A 20,941-nucleotide genomic window follows, 5' to 3' on the forward strand; every position below is an offset into this window, starting at 1 on the left:
ATATATATATATATATATATATCCTTTACTCTGCCAGCTGAGAGGGCCTAGCAACCACACCCCACTGAAAAACACACACACTAAGCACCCAGATCTTGTTTCCTAGCATCATTCACTAATAAAGGAAACCAGGGCACTTTGGAGAAATGGCTAATTGTAGGAATGGGGGAGGGAATATAAGATAAATTTGTAGCATCTTTTAGTGCTAGAAAGTAGGAAAGTGCTCAAAACAATAAAACAAAACAATCTCTTATCCTTTGAGACAGCATGGAGGGATCTGGAGAGTATTATTCTAAGCAAAATAAGCCAGTCAGAGAAAGACAAGTATCACCTGATCTCACTCATTTGTGGAATAAAATGAACAAAATAAACTGATGAACAAAATAGATCCACAGACATAGAAGCATGGAACAGACTGTTGAATCTCAGAGGGAAGGCAGGGTTGGGTGGGGAGAGCGGGAAAAGATCAACCATATATGCATGTATGTATATATACATAACCCATGGACACCGACAATAATGTGGTGAAGGCCTTTTGAGTTTCTTAACCCATGTCACCTAGTAACAAACACAGAAACACTAACAATGAGAAGGAAATCCTGCTTTGAATGAGAGGCTCTCACAGTGTGGTTAGAAAGAACCACAAGGCCATAAACACCTATGAAAGAGAAACATTTTGAACAAAGGCTAAAATGTGGACTCTTATCCACCATCTCATTTTAATATGAAGGTTATTATAATAGATGTCCAACCCTTATTCTTCAAGAACAATCTCCCACTGGACACAGGTTTATTAAAAAAGGGTTCGTCAAACTAAGGCCCCATGACAAATTTTTTTTTAAATTCTTACATGAGGTTATGTTTGTTGAATTTAGAGAAAGAAAGGGAGAGGGAAGGAGGGAGGGAAGGGGTTGAGAAAGAGGGAGAGAGAATCATCAATGTGAGAAACAATGATCGGCCACCACCCATATGTGCCCTGATTGGGGATCAAACCCACAACCTAGGTATGTGCCCTGACCAGGAGTCAAACCTGACACCTTTTGGTGTACAGGATGAAGCTCCAACCGAGCCCCAGGGCAGGACCCATAACAAATTTTTAAACTGTGGTTTTATAATCCTATATAATAAAAGCCTAATATGCTAAGTGTCCAGTCATCCATTCAACCAATCAAAGCGTAATATGCTAATGATATGCTAAGGCCGCTCAACCACTCACAATGACATGCACTGACCACCAGGGGGCAGATGCTCTGACCAGTAGGTTAGCTTGCTGCTGGGGTCTGGCTGATCGGGACTGAACAAGCCAGGCTGGCTGGACATGCCCTGGAGCCCTCCCGCGGTCCCTCTCCGGCTGGCCAACCTCCTGTTTCCCTCCCCAACCCCAATTGTGCACCGGTGGGGTTCCTCAGCCTGGCCTGTACCCTCTCACAATCCGGGACCCCTCAGGGGATGTCGGAGAGCCGGTTTTGGCCCGATCCTACAGGCCAGGCTGAGGGACCCCACTGGTGCACAAATTCGTGCACCGGGCATCTAATAATAATAATCTAAGAAAATCAATAGGAACAAATGTAAACTGCTACTTGACTTCAGTGCCTTTGTTTGCATTTATGATCTTGTTGGCAGCAAGCAGCACAGATATAAGAGTGATACATCTGACTATACAGCACACTGTTAAAGATTCTGCAGTATTCTGAATAGAGAAAAGTGGTGAGGGAATTAAGAAGACACACAGCACACAGCATAGTATGGATAGGCTGAAGTCCAAAGAACCTGTGTGGCAGTGGTCAGTCAATTTATTGTTTATAATGAGCGCTACAAATGAATTTTGGTGAAACATCAGCAGTCACATTATAATACTGCTAATTTGAATTTTACTGGCTTTGTGGTTACACCTCTCTTAGCTATTTTGATTTTGTCATTGAATAAGAGCTCTATGCAAAAGAAACTTATACCTGGACTTATATAACAATATACTAAAAATATTTTAAGTCAACCCAGGGGTCTGCGAATTTTTCTTTCGTTCAATGAATGTTTACACATTTTTCAACATTGAGAAATACAGCATTAGAAGTTTCCATTCCAGAGCATTCTACTCTTATTCCTCCTTAATAGCAGAAATATCTCAAGAAGCGCAGAATCACCTCAATTCTCCTTGGAAAGCAATTTCAGGTGAAGAGGTGAAGGGTTTGAACTAAGTTAAATCCAGGCTTTGTCACTTGCTACCAACATAACTTCTGATATGATACTTAACCTCGTTAATCTCAATTTCCTGAATAAAATGTAGCTAATAAGATTATTTCCAAACACAGAAAAGTTACAAGAGGTGATCTATGTAGCATATTTGTAGCATGATGCTGGGTGCATGGTAAGTGCTCAATAAACTTTAGTTGGTATTACTGTTATTAGTCGGGCTCTTACAATTTCCATGAGTACTACACGGGGCTTCATGAGTACTGCAGGATTAAACCTCCCATTATCCTTCTTAGTTTAAACAGTCCTAAATAGTCCCATCTCCTCAAAAAGATGAAAGACTAATTTACCAATGAAGTGGTGGTAGTATAAGTAGCAAGTGCTGAATATAATAACATTCGGAATATAATAAGCCTCAAGTTCAAATCCTGGCTCAGCTATCTACTAATCAGGATTTTTAAAAATAATGTTTTTATTGATTTCTTTTTAGAGAGAGAGGAAGGAAGGAGAGGGAGAGAGAGAAACATTGATGGGCTGCTTCCTGCACGCCCCCTACTGGGGATAGAGCCCGCAACAGGAGCATGTGCCCAGACCGGGAATCAAATTAGTGACCTTTTGGTGCATGGAATGATGCTCATCCAACTGAGCCACACCAGCCAGGACTACTAATCATGATTTTTGGTAAAGCCACTTACTTTGCCTGAGCCTATAGGCTCATTTATAAAAATGGAGATAAATCTCAAGTCACAAAGTTCTCACACAGAACATTATAAGCTACACAGGGTTCCACAAATGTAAAGTCAAATTATTATTCAGTGAATTCCAGAAACTTCCCTAAAGGGCACCCCTTAAAACTTAAAAGAAAACACAAACACACACACACACACAAATTAATAAATAATTAGGAACAAACACCATTCCTACTTCGCAATCAGGTGTTGAGGTGGACAATTAGGACACAAAGCCAAACTAAAAGTAGCAATCAAGCCTTTTATTTACAGTAACAGTGTAAGCAAGAGAGCAAAAGAGGCGTGAGCTCACCAGTGTTCCACTTCTCCCTGTGGAATGGCACCAGGGAAGGATCAAGTGATGCAGCCCAGATGGGGAAACTGTCTCATTGCCCAGGAGCCACCCCTTCCCAGGCTCCTGCGATGGTCATGGATGTGGGGAAAGGGAAAGAGCTAAAAATAGAATGTACTGAACCAACATGGAGAAAGTGTCTATACAGAGGCCCCCAATAAGGAGTCCTCTGAATGTAGTCTTCTGGGCTTGGAATTGTCAAATGACAAACTACAATAATTTAGTAACAAGTTTGATGTCCTTTATTCAAGGGAAACCAATCCATGGATTGGGGGTGTCGACATAAGAAATGTCCAAACTGTAGAGAACTTGATGAGTTTATCTGGGCCAAACTGATGACATACACTCTGGGGCAGCAGTGGGGTGGCAACAGTGGTGATGGTGGTAATGGTGGTGGTGAGTGGGTGAACCATAGCTGGGATTGAATTACAGGATAGTTAACAAGATTATGTGCTCTCTTGAGGGTTAATACCCCTTTAGAGGGCTATTCTGGTATTTCAAAGGTGTATTAACCTAGATGCACAGGAACAATAGGCAGGTTTGGCTTACAAACTTTCACTAAAGAAGTTACAGGCCTGAGGCATGACTACCCACCATGACCTGCCCAGTTAGGAATTTATTATTAGATCACCCTGTGAGGTTATTTTCCATAGAACCCCCTTATACATCCGCCGGGGAGTACAGTGCCTCACAAGCAGTGGAGCATTCTTCCCAAGGGATTTGGGGCAAGAGCAAGAATTATATGGAGCCTTAGAAGAGGCAGTATGAAAACAGGGCGTGGTTGGCTGGGAGGACAGGGATTCCTTACGGAGCTAGCAAGTCCTATTTTCTAGGGTAAGGTGAACTAATGTTGAGCGGGAGGACTGTGATTGGTGTATGTGAAAGTGCAGGCTGCAGAAACCACCATTTTGTGGGTCCTGATGCACGAATTTAACTATCAGAATGCAGATACACAAATGAACATGGCTGCCCAGGGGGGCCTCGTGGGGAGGGCAGCTTCTCCCCAGAGGCCTTCCAGGACAAGCCTTGTAATTGTCTGTGGTCAGGCCTGAAAGATCACCCATAGGAGTCTGATCTAGAGCCTGCTCCTCACCCGAAGGAAAAAAGAACACAAGTATTCTTTACCCAACACATAATAAACATTATTCTGAGAAATTATATAAACAAAAAAAACTAATACATTTAATGTTGATAAAAAGGAGCTCTGTGGAAAGTAACCTCACGGGGTGATCTGATCATAAATTCCTAACTGGACAGGTCACGGTGGATGGTCATGCCCCAAGCCCACTTCAAGAGAGCATATAATTTTGTTAACTATCCTATCAGCCAATTCATGCCGTGCTTTCTCCCACCTTCATGTAATCTTCCTTATGTTCTCTCCTTAATTTCAAATGCATAAAAGAAACCGAAAAACTTTTCATCTCTGAAGCATTTGAGAGCTTGCTTCCCACAAGCAACTGTCATCAGTTTTGGTTCAAATAAACTTACAAAAATTCTCTGTAGGTTTTTTCTTACGTAAACATTAAGAATGATTTCTTTAAAAGCCCATGAATAATAATGCTGCAGCATTCTTATTATATTCTATTCTATTATATAATTCTATTATATTCATCAGTCCATTATTATATAACTCTATTATATTCATCAGTCCATTATTCCTTAAGAATAATTGAGAATATTAGTTATATTCTTAACCTCCAAGGACCATATCATGTAGAGAAACCTTAGTAATCTTCAACCTATAAAACTCTTATTTCTAAGATCATTTGTAAGTCAGTTGTTAAGAGCTCAGAACCACATTTTTAGAGGAACATTTCAAATGGTGATTAATATACCAGGCTAGTCCACACATTTTTTTTTATCCATAATGCGAATGGAAAGAAATTTGTTTATTTTAAATGGCCTTGGAAAACTGGCAAATTCCATTTCCCCAAATAGCTGAAGCACTGCCTGGGGCAACCTGAATCTTATTTAATACAAAAACAATCTGATTAAATGATTCTTTTAAAACAACAACAAAAAACCCATAATACCTATCAGCCATCTCTTTGCCACCTGATAATATAGAAATAACTATAAAATAATGCTGTTTAACTAAAAACTAGACCTGTACATCAAAATAAGTGTAGTGCCTTCAAATAAGTCACCTTAAGAGATTACTATTTACTCTAATAATAGTAAAACATCCTTGAAATTCCATTTTCAGATAATGGCCTAATGGCAAGCTTACTGATTCTTTTAAATATCCTCAGTGGTGGCAAATTCTTTGCTTTAAGATATATACCCTTTGTTGTCTTTAGACTAGTTGTTCTTGTTGCCATAAATGTATAGATTCCCAGCATAACCAGCTTGGAAATATCATATCCATTGAGATATAGCTTCTGGTATGTTCTGTTTCCTTAAACAGTCTTAAACAGCCAAACCTCATAAATCAAGTTCACACAGTACAAACTGTACTACCACAAATGATAGTATCCTTTTTGCTTATTCTTTTTTAAGAAGCCAAAACTATCTGGAAATATGAGCTAGATGTTTGTTTTTAATTTAAATTTTTCTTAACTATATGGATAGCAAAAATAGGAAATATACAAGGGGAAGATCCCTCTTATGATTGCAACAAGAAATGTGAAATACCTAGCATTAAATTGGCGTTAATGTACAGGATTGATATAAAGAAACCTATACAATGCTACAGAAGCGCATAGAAGATAATTTTAATAAATAGGAGGAAGACAGTACATGGGTTTCCGAAGTTGAAGATTCAATATTTGTAGAAATGTAAATTCTTGCCAAAATTATCTATAAAATTAAACTTGTTCCAATCAAAATTCAAAAAATGATATTGGAGAACTTGAACAAATAATTTAAAAGTTCACCTGGAAGAATAAACATGCAGGAAGCGCCAGCAAAATACTGGAGAGGAAATGTGTGATGCTGGTTGTGTCAAGAAAGGGTTAAGGAGGTGGGGGAGTGCTCGCTCTTCCAGACATTACAATATACTATGATGCTCTGCCTGCTGCCAGGGATAGAGCCCGCAACCTGGGCACGTACCCTGACTGGGAATCAAACCCGTAACTTTTCGGTGCACAGTTCGATGCCCAACCAACTAAGCCACACCGGCCAGGGCAAGGTATATTTTATATAGTATAATGAAATGTGTCAACATTAGGAAGACTTGTATAACTCAGTGAACCAACAGTTTCCAGGTGACCGACATATGGTATCACAAAATCATGCATGGGTAAAAGATCCATTCAAAGTACAAGACAGACCAATGAATTTAAATGTAACAGACCAATGGGTTTAAATATTATATTGCAGTTAACCTTTAAGAAACTATCACATATTGGAATTCGGTGTAGTGTCAAAGGAGAATATTCACACTCTTCTGAAGAGACTATTAAATTACTCACTTTATACTTCTTATACATCTGTGTGAGATTACATTTTCTTCAAATACATCAACCAGAACATATCGTAACAGACTTAGCAGAAGCAAATATAAAATCCAATCATCTTCTCTTAGGCCAGACATTAAAGATATTTGCAAAAATGTAAAACTATGCCACTCTTCTAATTTTTTTTGGAAAAAATTTAAAATAAAAATTTTATTGATGCTAATATGCCATGGTGTATTATTGTTATTTTTAAACAATAATAAATGTTAACGTTTTTTCTTCAGTTTAATTTTTAATACAGTAAATATGGGTAACTATGATCTACCTAAATGAAACTCCGGGGAACCTCTATAATTTATTCGAGTGTATAGGGGTCCTGAGAACAAAAAGCTTGAGAACCACTGCCTTGGATTAATTTTCTGGGGTGACATGGAGATTGGAAAGTCCACTCTTTTAAAGAACGGTGCAATGGCTTACTACCATTATGGCGAAGGTGAAATGTTGGTCATTGTGTGCAGGAGCAAGCATCCTCACACACTGTCAGAAAGACTGGGCTGAAAGACCTTTCCTGAGGGAACAGTGGAAATACATATGGAAATTTTAAAAGAAAGAGCTTTATGGAAAATTCCATTTATAGAAATATATCCTAAGAATATAATCGCAAGGATCCTAAGGATTTGTCACAGCATTGTTTGTACATTATACTGAAAAACTCCAAACATCTAAATACTCATCTTTATAGTACTAAATTATTGTACATCCATATAAAGAAGGTTATGTAGCCACTTAAAATGTTGCTCAAATCTAAATTTATTGATATGTAAAGAAGTCCATTATTTATTGGCTAAGGAAAAAAGTCAGGTATAAGAGAGTACCTTTAGTATGATCTTACTTAAAAAAATTAGCATAAAGAAAAAATAAAGAAAAATAAAACAGAAACTAACTTAAAACACACACACACACATATATGCCAACAAGTATATATATGCACAGAAAAGGTCTAGAATTTTTTTTAATAAATCTTTATTGTTCAGATTATTATAGGTGTTCCTCTTTTTTTCCCCCCATAGGTCCCCTACACCTGATTCCCCACCCCACCCCATGCCCATACCCCCCGCCACTGTCTTCATCCATAGGTGTAAGATTTTTGTCCAATCTCTTCCCACACCCCTCACCCCCCCTTCCCCCTGAGAACTGTCAGTCCCACTCCCTTTCTTTGTCCCTGATTCTATTATATTCATCAGTCCATTCTGTTCGTCAGATTTTTTATTCACTTGATTTTTAGATTCACTTGTTGGTAGGTATGTATTTGTTGTCATTTTGTTGTTCATAATTTTTATCTTTACCTTTTTCTTCTTCTTCCTCTTCTTAAAGAATACCCTTCAGCATTTCATAAATACTGGTTTGGTGGTGATGAACTCCTTTAGCTTTTTCTTGTCTGTGAAGCTCTTTATCTGACCTTCAATTATGAATGATAGCTTTGCTGGGTAGAGTAATCTTGGTTGTAGGTTCTTGCTGTTTATCACTTTGAATATTTCTTGCCACTCCCTTCTGGCCTGTATAGTTTCTGTTGAGAAATCACCTGACAGTCATATGGGTATTCCCTTGTAGGTAATTAACTGTTTTTCTCTTGCTGCTTTCAAGACTCTCTCTTTGTCTTTTGCCCTTGGCATTTTAATTATGATGTGTCTTGGTGAGGTCCTCTTTGGATTCCACTTGTTTGGGGTTCTCTGCACTTCCTGGACTTGTAAGTCTATTTCTTTCACCAGGTAGGGAAAGTTTTCTGTCATTATTTCTTCTAATAGGTTTTCAATATTTTGCTCTCTCTCTTCTTCTGGCACCCCGATAATTCGGATGTTGGTACGCTTAAAGTTGTCCCAGAGGCTCCTTACACTATCTTCATATTTTTGGATTATTTTTTCTTTTTGTTTTTCTGGTTGGGTCTTTTTTGTTTCCTCATATTTCAGATCTTTGGTTTGATTCTTGGGGTCCTTTGATCTACAGTTGAATTTCTGTATATTCTTTATTTCAGACAGTGTATGCTTAATCTCTGACTGGTCCTTTTCCATTTCTTGGCATTCTCATTAAGGTCCTTGAAGGTCTCTCTAAGCTCCTTGGAGGTCTCATCAAGTTTCTCAGCAGTTTTTAGAAGATTCTTGAGTAACCTTATAAATGTGGTTTTGAACTCAATGTCATCCAGTAGTTTGCTTTCCTCCATTTCTTTCATTCGTGACATGTTTGTCTCCGTATTTTGGCTGCTTCCCTGTGTTGATGGATTGGCTTTGTGTGGTAGGTGACCTATAGGGGCCAGTGGCTCAGCCTCCCCAATCACCTGAGGTGGACGCTCTTGGTACACCCCTTTGTGGGCTGAGTGCAAAGTCTTAGTGTAGTTAAGCCAGTGATGGCGAACCTATGACACACGTGTCAGCACTGACACGCGTAGCCATTTCTGATGACACGCGGCCGCATGCCGAGGATGAAACATTTGCTGCTCCTGAGGATGAAACATTTGCGACTAGGGTCTTGGAGTTAGTTTTTTCCTCAAAGTGACACACTACCCGAGTTATGCTCAGTTTTTTGGCGAAGTTTGACACACCAAGGTCAAAAGGTTGCCCATCACTAAGTTAAGCCTTGATTGCTGTTGGTACACTGGGAGAAATTGACCTCCAGGCCAATTGGCTGTGAGGACCCACTGTGTCTATAATGGAAGAACTGCTGTGCTGGAGACACGCTTATGGTGTAGGACTTGTTTCAGTGGGGCTTTGGTGCTCACTCAATCTGCCTCTTGAATGTGTCACTTATGGGTGTGAGGAGTTGAAATCCGGTGTCGTCTCACATTGACCACTAGATACACTAGCTTCTGAATCTCCAATGGGGTGCAGGTCAGCTACTGTCTGAGGCCACCCAGCAGGAGCTACAGTGAGAACTACAGTTTTCTCCTCTTTGCTTGGGGTTTGGAGGCTTTGGAGCTGTCTGACCAGAGCTGCAGTTTGTTAGGTTAAGCTGTGATAAGGCAGGCCATTTATATGCAAAAGCTGCTTGGGTGGGTTTGTAGATTGTGCGGGGCGGGGTCTCAGGGAGTCACTAGGCTAGGGCGTGGCAAACAGCGATGGCTGCCAGTCAGCCGTCTCTGTGTCTCCGAATTTCTGCGTCCCCACGTCTCACGCCCCAGCGCAATGCTGAACAATGATTCCTGCGTGCAGCTCTGCAAGCAAGCCACCCTCACTTTCTGACCCAATGGCACAGTCCAGCTTCTCCCCGTAGGAGTTTGGGTACCCGGCGTCTCCCCAGAAACTGGAGTTCAGAGTAATCGGGAGCTTGTCTCCCTTCGGGTTGAAAGAAACAGTGCACCCAGAAGCCCGCCGCCAGCCCAATTCGCGCGCCTCCGTACCTCAGCTTTTCAGCACTTTTGCACGTCTCAATGCTCTTTTCTCTTTCCTTCTAGTTGTAGAACTTCCACTCAGCCAGCTTTCCCATGGTTCTGGGTGATAGATGTTTTGTCTTTTAGTTGTAGTTTTGAAATTGTTGTGTGAGGCAGCAGTTTAGGTGTTTACCTATGCCACCATCTTGGTTTCCTCCTCGGTCTAGAAGAATTTGTAATAGTTATCTGTCATTGAAAGGCTCAAGGAGAACCTTACATTTTCTTTTTAATAAATTTTGAATATACTTTTCTCTTTCTAAGTAAACTCAAACTACTTTTATAATCAGAAAACATAAAAATATTTTTAAAATCATTAAGTATACAATTCTATATAATGTTCATGGGTAGAGAATCCATGCTTGGGAAGGAAGAAAAAAAAAAAGATGGTATAGGCAGTATTAACAGTAACACTAGAAAGGTTTTCAAAATTTTCTGGTCACCCATTTACATGGAGGGAAGACGGCATGGAATCTATTAGAGCCCGGTTAATGGGACCCAGACAGGGTGCTGTGGGTGGCTGGATTCAAGATCCAAACACACTATGGCCAAAGAAGTCCAGAGAAAGGCTACTTTTAAAAGACCCCAATTTGTCAGACCAGGTTAAGGCAGAAAATTGCAGATGCTGAGCAGGTAGGGCAAAGAGCCCTGAAAGAGAAAGAAATTATTAGAAAAGGCAAAGAGTAGCCGGAGGAGGTGGAAAACAGACAAGTAATTCATACCATAATGTCAAATTCCAGTTACCCAGAAACTTCCTGTTCACCAACTATGGATGGAACTTGCTACTTGCTACAGTGCTGTGTGACATTATGGCTGCTCTCCCTCTTCGTTTGGTAACTGTTTCTGATGTGCCAGAACCTTTTCATTTATAGCACTTGTTAATCGTCAAGCAGCAAACACAGATGGCACCAGTCTGGTCTGCCCAGCCCAACTCCTGGGAAAGCTTTTGCACCCTCTGCTGGTCAGCTCTACACCAGAACAGGAGGATCTGTTTCTGAAGGAGACAACTTCCCAAATCACAGGGACACACTTTTGTGTTCTCTACCAGGTTTCAGTGAGGAGTTTGGAAACCATTTTCTCAAACTGTGCCCCCAACCCCAAGAGACAATCCCAGATCAAAACCATGCCTTCATTTGTTACACCAAAGAAAAACATAATAAAAACTAAAGTCCCATAAGAAAATATACCATCAACAGCATTTATTTTATTTTTTAAATTTATCTTTACTGTTGAAAGTATTACAGATGTCCATTTTTTCCCATTGCCCCCGCAACCCCCACCATCAAAAGCATTTTAAATTCAAATGATTCCACCTTATTACATAATAAATAAATAAAGGTATGCAGATGACTGCAACACTTAATATGACTATTAAGACCCATTAGAGCTTTATTCTGGTTGAAAGCCTGAGAATTATTATAACAATATTTGTATAGGTTTTACAACTTACAGAAAGCTCTCATTTTCACACCTAATCCTTACAACAATCCTATAATTGAAAAAGGAAGACAAACAAGCATTTTCTATTATCACCATTTTACAGATGTGGGAGATGAGGCTCAAAAGAGGTTTCATGAGTTGCCTTGATCACAAACATACCAGAGCCACAATTCAAGCAGGCCTCCTCACTCCAAGCTCTACATCCTACTCAGGACACTCTTCTACCTGTGCTGCTGATCCATCAGGAATTTTCTAAAGAGTGGTATGTGCTGAAACCGGTTTGGCTCAGTGGATAGAGCGTTGGTCTTCGGACTGGAAGGTCCCAGGTTCGATTCCGGTCAAGGGCATGTACATTGGTTGCGGGCACATCCCCAGTAGGGGGTGTGCAGGAGGCAGCTGGTCGATGTTTCTCTCTCATCGATGTTTCTAGCTCTCTATCCCTCTCCCTTCCTCTCTGTAAAGAATCAATAAAGTATATTTAAAAAAAAAAAAGAGTGGTATGTATTTTAGGTAGAGAAGCAGAAGGCCTAAAACATGTTTCTATAATACTAGTGGCCCGGTGCACGAAATTTGTGCACATTAAAAGGGAATTAATTAAGAGGAAATATTTTAATATTGCTATTTGCCCTTTCTCTATAATAGAAGTGTCAGAGATAAAAGAAAATTAGTAAAATGTATATGAAAATCTTCCTCCTGCCAGAGTCAGAGTCTGAGAGAGAGAGAAGAGAGAAGAGAGAGACAGAGAGAGAGAGAGAGAGAGAGAGAGAGATCTATGACTATAATAAGTAGGTCCTATCAGGCTTTCTGGCTTCTATATCACTTAGAATCATTTATTGGCTGCCCCCTGCACACCCCCCACTGGGGACTGAGCCCACAACCCGTGCATGTGCCCTGACTGGAAATTGAACCGTGACCTCCTGGTTCACAGGTGGACACGCAACTACTGAGCCATACCCAGCTGGGAAGAACTTGCTCCTTTTTTTGAAGAATGGTCTGGGTAGTGGGTATGCTCCTTGCTACCATGTTGCTTCTCGGTCCTCTCAACTGACAAAGCCAAGAACTATATGTGCATACTAAATCAATATATACACATTTTTACTATCAGTGTTTCTCCATGTATCCATCTGCACCTAAAGTAAGCTAAACTGGAGTCCATACTAAGGTCTGCAATTCTAATCCATTACCATGTGGATGGGTCATTCTAGCCTTCACCTCCTTCTTGTCTATAACCTCTCACTCCAACAGTAAGGAACCTGATTACCAACATCCATTAACCAGTTATTCATTATTCAATTCCAGAACACAGGAATAGTGGTTTGAGAATTGTTAGCCCATACCTCTGTGAGAAACATTCACTTAAGAGTATAGTGCACATGCATAGTTCCTATTGTCTTTCGACTTACAGTTTCATTTTCAAAGTTATTTCCGTCACTACCTTTTCCCTGGCCTCTTCAGGGAGGTTAGTTACCTCGTACATTTGTAATACAGTTAGATTCTTTTGTTACAGCCTGCATTCAATCCTAGAATCCCCACCACCCCTTAATTACCTTCTTAAATTCTGCATACATTGTTTATTCTTTGTGCTAAAAATCTCTGAGGATTTAAAAAATAAAATAAAATCCTCCATTCTACTAATCAACCTTCTCCCCTCCCCAAACTCCCTGTTTCTGTTACTTTTTCCTCACAGACAATGTACTTGATATCATTGCTTCTCATCCTTTCCCCTCACAACAACGTGTTCACATTTATAAGCTCATGTGATTCTCACTTCAATCCTGAGTGTCCCCACTTTAGCCGATGATTACATGAAACTCAGAATAAGTGATTTGGTCAAGATCTCACTAAGTGGTGGTGGTGGTGCTGGCAGTATACTTGTGCCTGGCAACCCTTGGTGTGACGCTCTTTCTACTACACAGCACTGTGTTCTTGTTTTCAGAAGGGAGGGAAATGGCTGTGCATAGAGACAAGAAGAGAAGAAAGAAATGATGAATGGCAGAGACAAATGGCAGGGGAGGTGGGGGGGCGGTTAGAGAGCAACCAAAGGACTTGAATGCATGCATGTTAGCAAAACCAATGGACACAGACACTGGGGCGGTGGGGGCTTGCCCAGGGTGAGAATGGCTGGGGGGGGGGGGGGGGGTGTCAATCGGGAAAAAAGGAGACATATGTAAAACTTTAGACAATAAAAAAATAATAGTAAATAAATAAAATAAAGAAATGATGGGTGGAAAGAAATGATGGATGGAAACTTTTACACTAAAAAATAAGAAAGTGGAATTCTAGTTCTGATCATTTGGGGAACCTCATACTCCAAAAACCTTTCTATTATGAAATACATGAGGCTGGTTAAATATATTTAAAAACATATCTTGCCAACTGCATCACTGAGTCAGCAAGAAGGAACAAGAAATCTTTGGAGACCAAAAGCTAGCAATCGTCCAGAAAGCTGAGTGAGAAACGAAGCCAGCAGCTGCCCAAATCCCACAATGTATGAAAAATAAACACATCACAACTTCTCTAAATTAACGCGTTTGGTTTAGCACTAGAAAATTATCAGAAATTCACCAAATTATCAGATTAAAGAAAAATAATTATAGGATCACCTCAGCAAATAGAGAAAGTAGCTGATTAAATTCAACACTCATTCACAATTAAAAATCTAATAAGACTTTTAGCAAATATGGGATGGAAGAGAATTTCATTAACCTGATAAAGAGTGGCTACCAAAAACTGACAATGTCATCCTTAATGGTGAACTATTAGAAGTTTATAAAGTGTATAAGACAAGGATGTTCACTATCACTGGTTCTATTCAACTGCACGAGAGGTCTTGGCCAGCAATGGAAGAAAGAGAGGAATAAAAGGTAAGAACTGAGAAAGAAATAACAAAACAGTCACAGTTTTCTAAGGACATGATTACCTACATAGAAAAATCCCCCAAACACTACAAATGACAATTATTACTATTAAAAATAAAATTTAGCAAGGTTGCTAAATAGAAGATCGATATACAAAAAAAACAAAACTAAAAACACCTACTTTTTTTATATACTAGCAAAAAAATATAGTTAGAAAATCTAATTTAAAAATATACCATTTATAACGTTGGCCAAAAATATAACAATGTACTGAGGAAGTTGCAAAATATGAACTCCTTTAAGAAAAATCATTAAACTTCATTGAAAGACACTAAAGATTTAAATAAATGGAGAGACATATTGTCTTCAGAGACAGGATAATTAGATATGAAAAGATGTCAGTTTTCTTCAAATTGATATACAGATTTAATGCTATACCAATCAAAATTCCAGTAGGTTTTTTTGTGGTACTTACACAGGTTCAAAAAGATATATGAGCCTGGCCGGTGTAGCTCAGTGGTTGAGCATCAGAAGGTAAAAGTATGATTCCACATTAGGGCAATGCCCTGGTTGTGGGCTCGATCCCAGTGGGGAGTGGGCAGAAGGCAGCCGATCAATGATTCTCTCCCATCATTAATGTTTTTCTATCTCTCCCTTCCTTTCTGAAATTAAAAAATATATATATATGAAAGTGCAAACTGCAAAAACAAAAAGATACTCCTGAAGAAAAGAAATAAAAAAGAAATAAGTACAGGACTTGCCTTACCAGCTCTCAACCCTTACTATTAAATTGGTCAGGTATTCAATGGACGCAAAACACTGGGGGGTGAGGGCAGGTATGGGAGTGGGGTGGGGGAGGGCAATGGTAAAATATGTACACATATAATACCTTAATAAAAAGAAGAAAAATAAATAAATAAATTGGTCAGGTATTAGGCTAGGGAAGAGAAAACAGAGCCTAGAAACAGACCTGACCATGAATGTAAACTTGATATAAAACAAGAGTTAACATCACAGATCTGTGGAGAAATGACAGACTCTGCAATAGTGGTGCTGGGACAAGTGGTTTTTCATGTAGAAAAAAAATTAGGGATAATAAATGGTATTGGTTTAACCTGCTTCGTTTTTGGTAATTTGTTACACAGCAAGAGAAAACAAACATATACTTTAACAAGTGTAACAGGAGGCAGGTTTAAGCATGCCTATAGCAGCACTTTTCTAGGAATAAAAAAAACCTGAAAGACACTGAAGTCCGGCCAGTAGCAAATGGGTAACTGTGGCAAATTCATACAATAAAACATTATACAGTGGTAAAAATAAATGAAATGAATTCAGGTACCTTGTCAAATGTAATGTTGGAAAAACTAGGCAATTTATAGAAGAGTACATATATACAGTAGGATTCGATTTATTTAATGTTCAAAAACACTGAAAACTTAACATTTTATAAAAGAGGAAAGAGGGAGCTAGGAACTAGGAAGGGCAGAGGACATGCAAATTTTTAACTAATGTTCTAGGTTACTTTGTGTGTTTTTTTAAGTTGATGATAGATATATGAGTATTCATTTATAATTATTTACATATTATGCAGTTATCCATACATAGTCGTTGAATAACTAAAATACTTTTTAAAAACATTACTATGAACCCTTTAATCCTAAATCTTTCTGCATTTCATTTTATTTTTAATAAGTCTTCATTGATTTTAGAGAGAGTAAAGGAGAGGGAGACACATTGATGTGAAAGGGAAACAATGACTGGCCTGGCAAAAAGTCTCATTGGTAACAATGTATAAGTATTCATTTGAATTTGTTTTATAGTTTTGCTTAATTTAGCTTAAACCATTTATAAGTTATAGTTGCATAAAAGATACAACATAAGAAATTTATATAGTTTTATGTTTGCATATATTTAACATCCTGAAAATATTTTAATTTAACAAGAGAATCCTAAGTATCTACTTGTGTTTGAGAAATTCTGCTCTGGGTGATTGGGAGCCACTCAGAGATATAGAGAAATGGCGGATTTGTGCTTTTAGAAAACTCACTCTGGCAGCAGTGTAGAGGGGTGACTGGAAAGTATTTAAGGTAGAAAGGAAGCTGTTAATTTTAATATGATAAAATGGAGAGAGACCCTACATTACTCAGGGGATACGATGAGGAGGTGCTCAAGAGTTAGAATCAAAAGGACTTGGTTGTGGGTGAAGAAAAAGAACGCCTCTGGCTTGTCTGTCTCTTGGTGGTGAGGTAAATACCACAGGAAGACAAAAAAAGTGGCCGAAGGGGAAGGAGAGAGAAAAGAGATGATGCATTCAGTTCCGCAATTACTTGAATTTTACTTCAGCCAAAAATTCCGTTATCTTTTCTGAGTCCCAGTGTTCTCAGTGACAGCTGCATTCGTGAAATTACCAAATTAACTACTATAGTGCTGTCTAAAAATACACAGAGCGCTCCACAGTATGCTGTAAATAAGTTATGAAAAACCAGCAAACGCCCAGCCCCTAGCCTAGAGGAAATGCAGCAGGGTAAAAGAGAGATCTGGTTGAAATTTTGACTCAACACTTTGTGACCCACACATCCACTTAAGTTTTGTACATTTTGCTGTCCGTCAGATGCCATCTCTCCCTCGCGTGTGTACCGAACAAGAGGCGGCGTGCCAAGCCCACGTGGGAGAGGCAAAGCGCACTCTCCAGGGACGCGGCAAGGGGACTCCCACCCGGGGGCATGATTAGGGGAAATTTAGTGCAGTGGGGACTTTGACTCTGCGGGCAGGGCTAGCTATTTTCACTTAGTTTTATTTAGAGGAATCCACGTGGAATATCTTAGGCAGCCCAATCAGAATGTAAGCATTTCACATTTCATTCCCATTCTGGGGAAAAGGGAGGCTGGAGGAAGGAAAATTGCAGCAATTATCGCAAAACCAGCCTGTGTCCTCGCACACCGCAGAGGGGCGGGCCTCGGGAAAGAGTAATTCAACCCTAGTTTAGTGGGAAAGCCTAGCATCTTCCTCCACGAACTCACCATACACACACAGACCCAAGAAGTTTAGCCGTTAACCTCGTCCACATCACCCCACGTGGTACTGAAGGGAAAGCCGCGGGGCGTACCTTTAGCACTGGACGCTGCTTTGGGGGTCGCGCTCGACTCCGCGCCTCTCTCGGCGCTTCCCACAGCGCAAGTCAGGGGCCGAGAGGCGTGGGGGTGCCCGGGCGGTAGGGACGGGTCCCTGAGAGCGGGGCACGCGGAGGCTGCAGCACCGCGCTCCCGGGGTCCTCTGCCGCGCCGCGTGCACCGGAAGGGCGCGCCGCCAGGACGGTGCAGGCTCCGCCCAATCAGAGGGGGCGGGGCGCGGGGCGGGCGGGGCGGGGCGTGGGGCGGGGCGTGGGGCGGGGCGTGGGGCGGGGCGTGGGGCGGGGCGTGGGGCGGGGCGTGGGGCGGGGCGCGGGGCGGGGCGCGGGACCGGGGCCGGAGCGGGTGCTCCGCCCCTGCGCCTGATGGGAACTGTAGTTCTGGGAGCAAGCCCGGCTCCCTGGGAGGCACCGGGAACTACATTTCCCGAGGAGGGACCGGCTCCTGCAGGCTGCGTGTTACGGGGACGACGCAGGCCACAGCCGGGGCAAGCACCAGACGGCGTTTGGGGGGCAGCCCGTAAAGGGGGGCGTCTTTTCCTCCCCTCATCTTGGTGACCAGGCGGTGCCATCTGTGTCTCCCGTGCCGCACTGCCGTGCACCCCGCTGCCCGGCCCCCTGTTAGTTTTTCCTGGTCCCCGCAGGGAGTTGGGGCCTCGAGGTTCCGACGGAGCGGCCGTTGCTCCGCGCGGAGGTCTGGATCGCGCCCCTCTCGGGCCCCGCGGAGGCCCGGCCCCTATGGGCCCGACCCGGAAGCCTAACGTGTGCCGCCGGCTGAGCCGCCGGGCGCTGGGCTTCTTCTCCGGCGACGCGGGCGCGGTGCAGAGGACGAACCTGGGCATCCTGCGGGCGCTGGTGTGCCAGGTGACCGCCTGCGGGCGGGGGCGGGACCAAGGGCTGCGGGCGCCTGGTGCCTGGTGCTCAAGCCTTCTGGGGTGCTGACTTTACGCGGTAGAGCCCCCTTTTAAGAAGGTTATTTGTGATGGAGAGGGGCATGGATGCCCTGAACCTGGAGGATTAGTAAATAGGTATTAATAGGACCTCCAGATGCTTTTAATTTTTTAAGCTGCTTATATCTTCCTTGCAAACAATCTTTTGAAAAGTTGGTCACGCCACTAAAACCAAAACGTGAGAGTGAGGCAGAGTGACGAAGAATTGAACATAATGTGTTTAAATTACATACTTGAAACTTGTTTGAAAACCCTAAATTTAACTATCCATCAGAAAATTGGTGCACAGTAGAGGCTTATGAATTACTAGAAGCCAGGTGCACGAAATACGTGAACACGAGGGACGGTCCCTCAGCCTGGCCTTCACCCTTGCAATCCCGGCAATCCCGGGCCCCTCAGGGATGTCCAACTGCCTGGATCGGGCCTATACCGGCAGTCAGACATCCCTCTCATAATCCAGGACCGCTGTCTCCTAACTGCTGGCCTGCCTGCCTGCCTGATGGTCCCTAACCACCTCTGCCAGAGCCCCCGCTGCTGGGAAGGACTTCTGGAATGACATCCAGAAGGTCGTTTGGCTGTCCAGTCTAGTTAGCATATTACGCTTTTATTATAGAATTCCTAAACCAAAATTCTTTGTGTCTTTCAGGAAAGTACTAAATTTAAGAATGTTTGGACTACTCATTCCAAGTCACCTATAGCCTATGAAAGAGGAAGAATTTATTTTGATAATTATCGGTGCTGTGTCAGCAGGTATCTTTTGGGGGGAAATTTTTTGCTGTAATCCACCTCACTGTTGATCTTAACAATTTTATAGAACCACATGCCTGCATTAGGACATACTGAAATAGGAGAACGGAAAAATGTGTCCAAAACACATCTGAAGTTTCAGGTTTCATCTTTGTAATTACCATTTAAAGTGAAATTACTTTGTAGTGCAGGCAAAATGATAAATTGCTCTCTGAGTACTGTGTAATATTTTATTCTGCTTAAGAGATATCAGAGTTGCCCTAACTGGTTTGGCTCAGTGGAGAGAGCATCGGCCTGCGGACTCAAGGGTCCCAGGTTCGATTCTGGTTAAGGGCATGTACCTTGGTTGCGGGCACATCCCCAGTAGGGGGTGTGCACGAGGCAGCTGATCGATGTTTCTCTCTCATCGATGTTTCTAACGCTCTCTCCCTCTCCCTGCCTCTCTGTAAAAAATCAATAAAATATATATATTTTTAAAAAGATATCAGAGTCAAGAGAGCCAAGTACCTAATAATTAGATGTTGCTTTAGAGGAGATTGTCTTTGTTTTGTTGTGGAAGTACTTGCCTTTTTGTTTTAGAGGAAATTTTCAAATTTGCTCAAGTAGAGAATAGTATAGTACTCATTACCTAGATTCAAAAGCTACTAACAATTTTGCCACATTTGCTTTATCTACCCCATCCTGTCCCTTTATCTCTTTGCTAAGAATTGTAAAGCATATTCTAAACATCGTGCTATATTAAGTTTGCTTCTCTAAAATATATGGGCATTTTCTTTTTTAAATTGCTTTATTAAAATATAATTCACATACCATACAATTTACCCAGTTAAAATATGCAGTTCAATGATTTTTGGTTCACTGAAATTCGTACTTAATGAATATGAATGTGATGAACCATTGGTGGTTCATATAGGCAACCCTCACTACAGTTAATTTTAGAACATTCTCATTACCTCAAAAAGAAACTGTATACTTTGTAGCGATCACTCCAATTCCTCCATCACCCTCAGCTCTAAGTAACTGCTAGTCTACTTCCTGTTTTTATAGATTCACCTATTTCATATACATTGAATCACATGTGTTCTTTTGTGACTGGCTTCTTAGTAGATTACCAGTTTATTATAAAAGGAACAGCCAGATGGAAGAGATGCCTAGGACAAGGTATGTGGGAAGGGGCATGGAGCTTCCGTGCTCCCTGAATCTCCACATGTTCACCAGCCCAGAAGCTCCTCTCCTTTTCTCATATATACAGGGGTGGGCAACAGTACATTTACAGTTGTGAGTATGAGAAACAGTGTTTATTTTTATTATTTATTAATTATTGTATTATTTTCCATACAAGCAACTGTAAACCTACTTTTGCCCCCTCCCTGCACACATAATGCTATATATTTCCCTCTAGGCATTATTTTTGGTGTATCCACAAATGCCAATATTCTGTGTATTTGTTTTAATTTTGTTCAAAATATTTTAAAATTTCTCTTGAGATTTCTTCTTTTACTCATTTTAATTAATCGTGTATTTAATGTTCAAATATTTGGGGATTTTCCAGCTATCTTTCTGTTACTGATTTTAAATTAATTCCACTGTGGTCTGAGAGCAAACTTTGTATCATTTTCTAGTCTTTTAAATTTGTGAAGATGTATTTTATGGCCCAGATTGTGTCTATCTTGGTGAATTTTTTTCATGTGAGCTTGAGAAGAATGTGTATTCTGCTGTTGTTAGATAAAGTA

At 41.0% G+C, this 20,941-nt stretch overlaps 2 protein-coding genes across 7 annotated transcripts in view; one reads left to right on the plus strand and one right to left on the minus strand.

Annotated features, from left to right (window-relative positions):
* The window catches only part of METTL8 (methyltransferase 8, methylcytidine), an 83,138-nt gene extending 65,469 nt beyond the window's left edge, over positions 1-17,669 (minus strand). For 2 of the 4 annotated variants that reach the window (XM_054723155.1, XM_054723154.1), the window contains exons 1-2: positions 17,491-17,669; positions 10,060-10,252 (exon numbers count right to left, since the gene is read on the minus strand). The gene's annotated coding sequence lies outside the window, so the exon portion shown is untranslated. The remainder of the gene's footprint in view (positions 1-10,059; positions 10,253-17,490) is intronic. The other 2 variants (XM_054723156.1, XM_028140993.2) reach the window with 2 other exon arrangements.
* Positions 17,670-17,914: 245 nt separating this feature from the next.
* Positions 17,915-20,941, plus strand: part of DCAF17 (DDB1 and CUL4 associated factor 17) — a 33,383-nt gene continuing 30,356 nt past the window's right edge. For all 3 annotated transcript variants that reach the window (XM_008138761.3, XM_054723382.1, XM_028140989.2), the window contains exons 1-2: positions 17,915-18,375; positions 19,108-19,211. In XM_008138761.3, coding sequence (XP_008136983.2) covers positions 18,250-18,375; positions 19,108-19,211 — 230 coding nt within the window. In that variant the 5' untranslated portion in view covers positions 17,915-18,249. The remainder of the gene's footprint in view (positions 18,376-19,107; positions 19,212-20,941) is intronic.

The sequence above is a fragment of the Eptesicus fuscus genome, chromosome 11, assembly GCF_027574615.1.
Source record: "Eptesicus fuscus isolate TK198812 chromosome 11, DD_ASM_mEF_20220401, whole genome shotgun sequence".
Classification (NCBI taxonomy): Eukaryota; Metazoa; Chordata; class Mammalia; order Chiroptera; family Vespertilionidae; genus Eptesicus; species Eptesicus fuscus.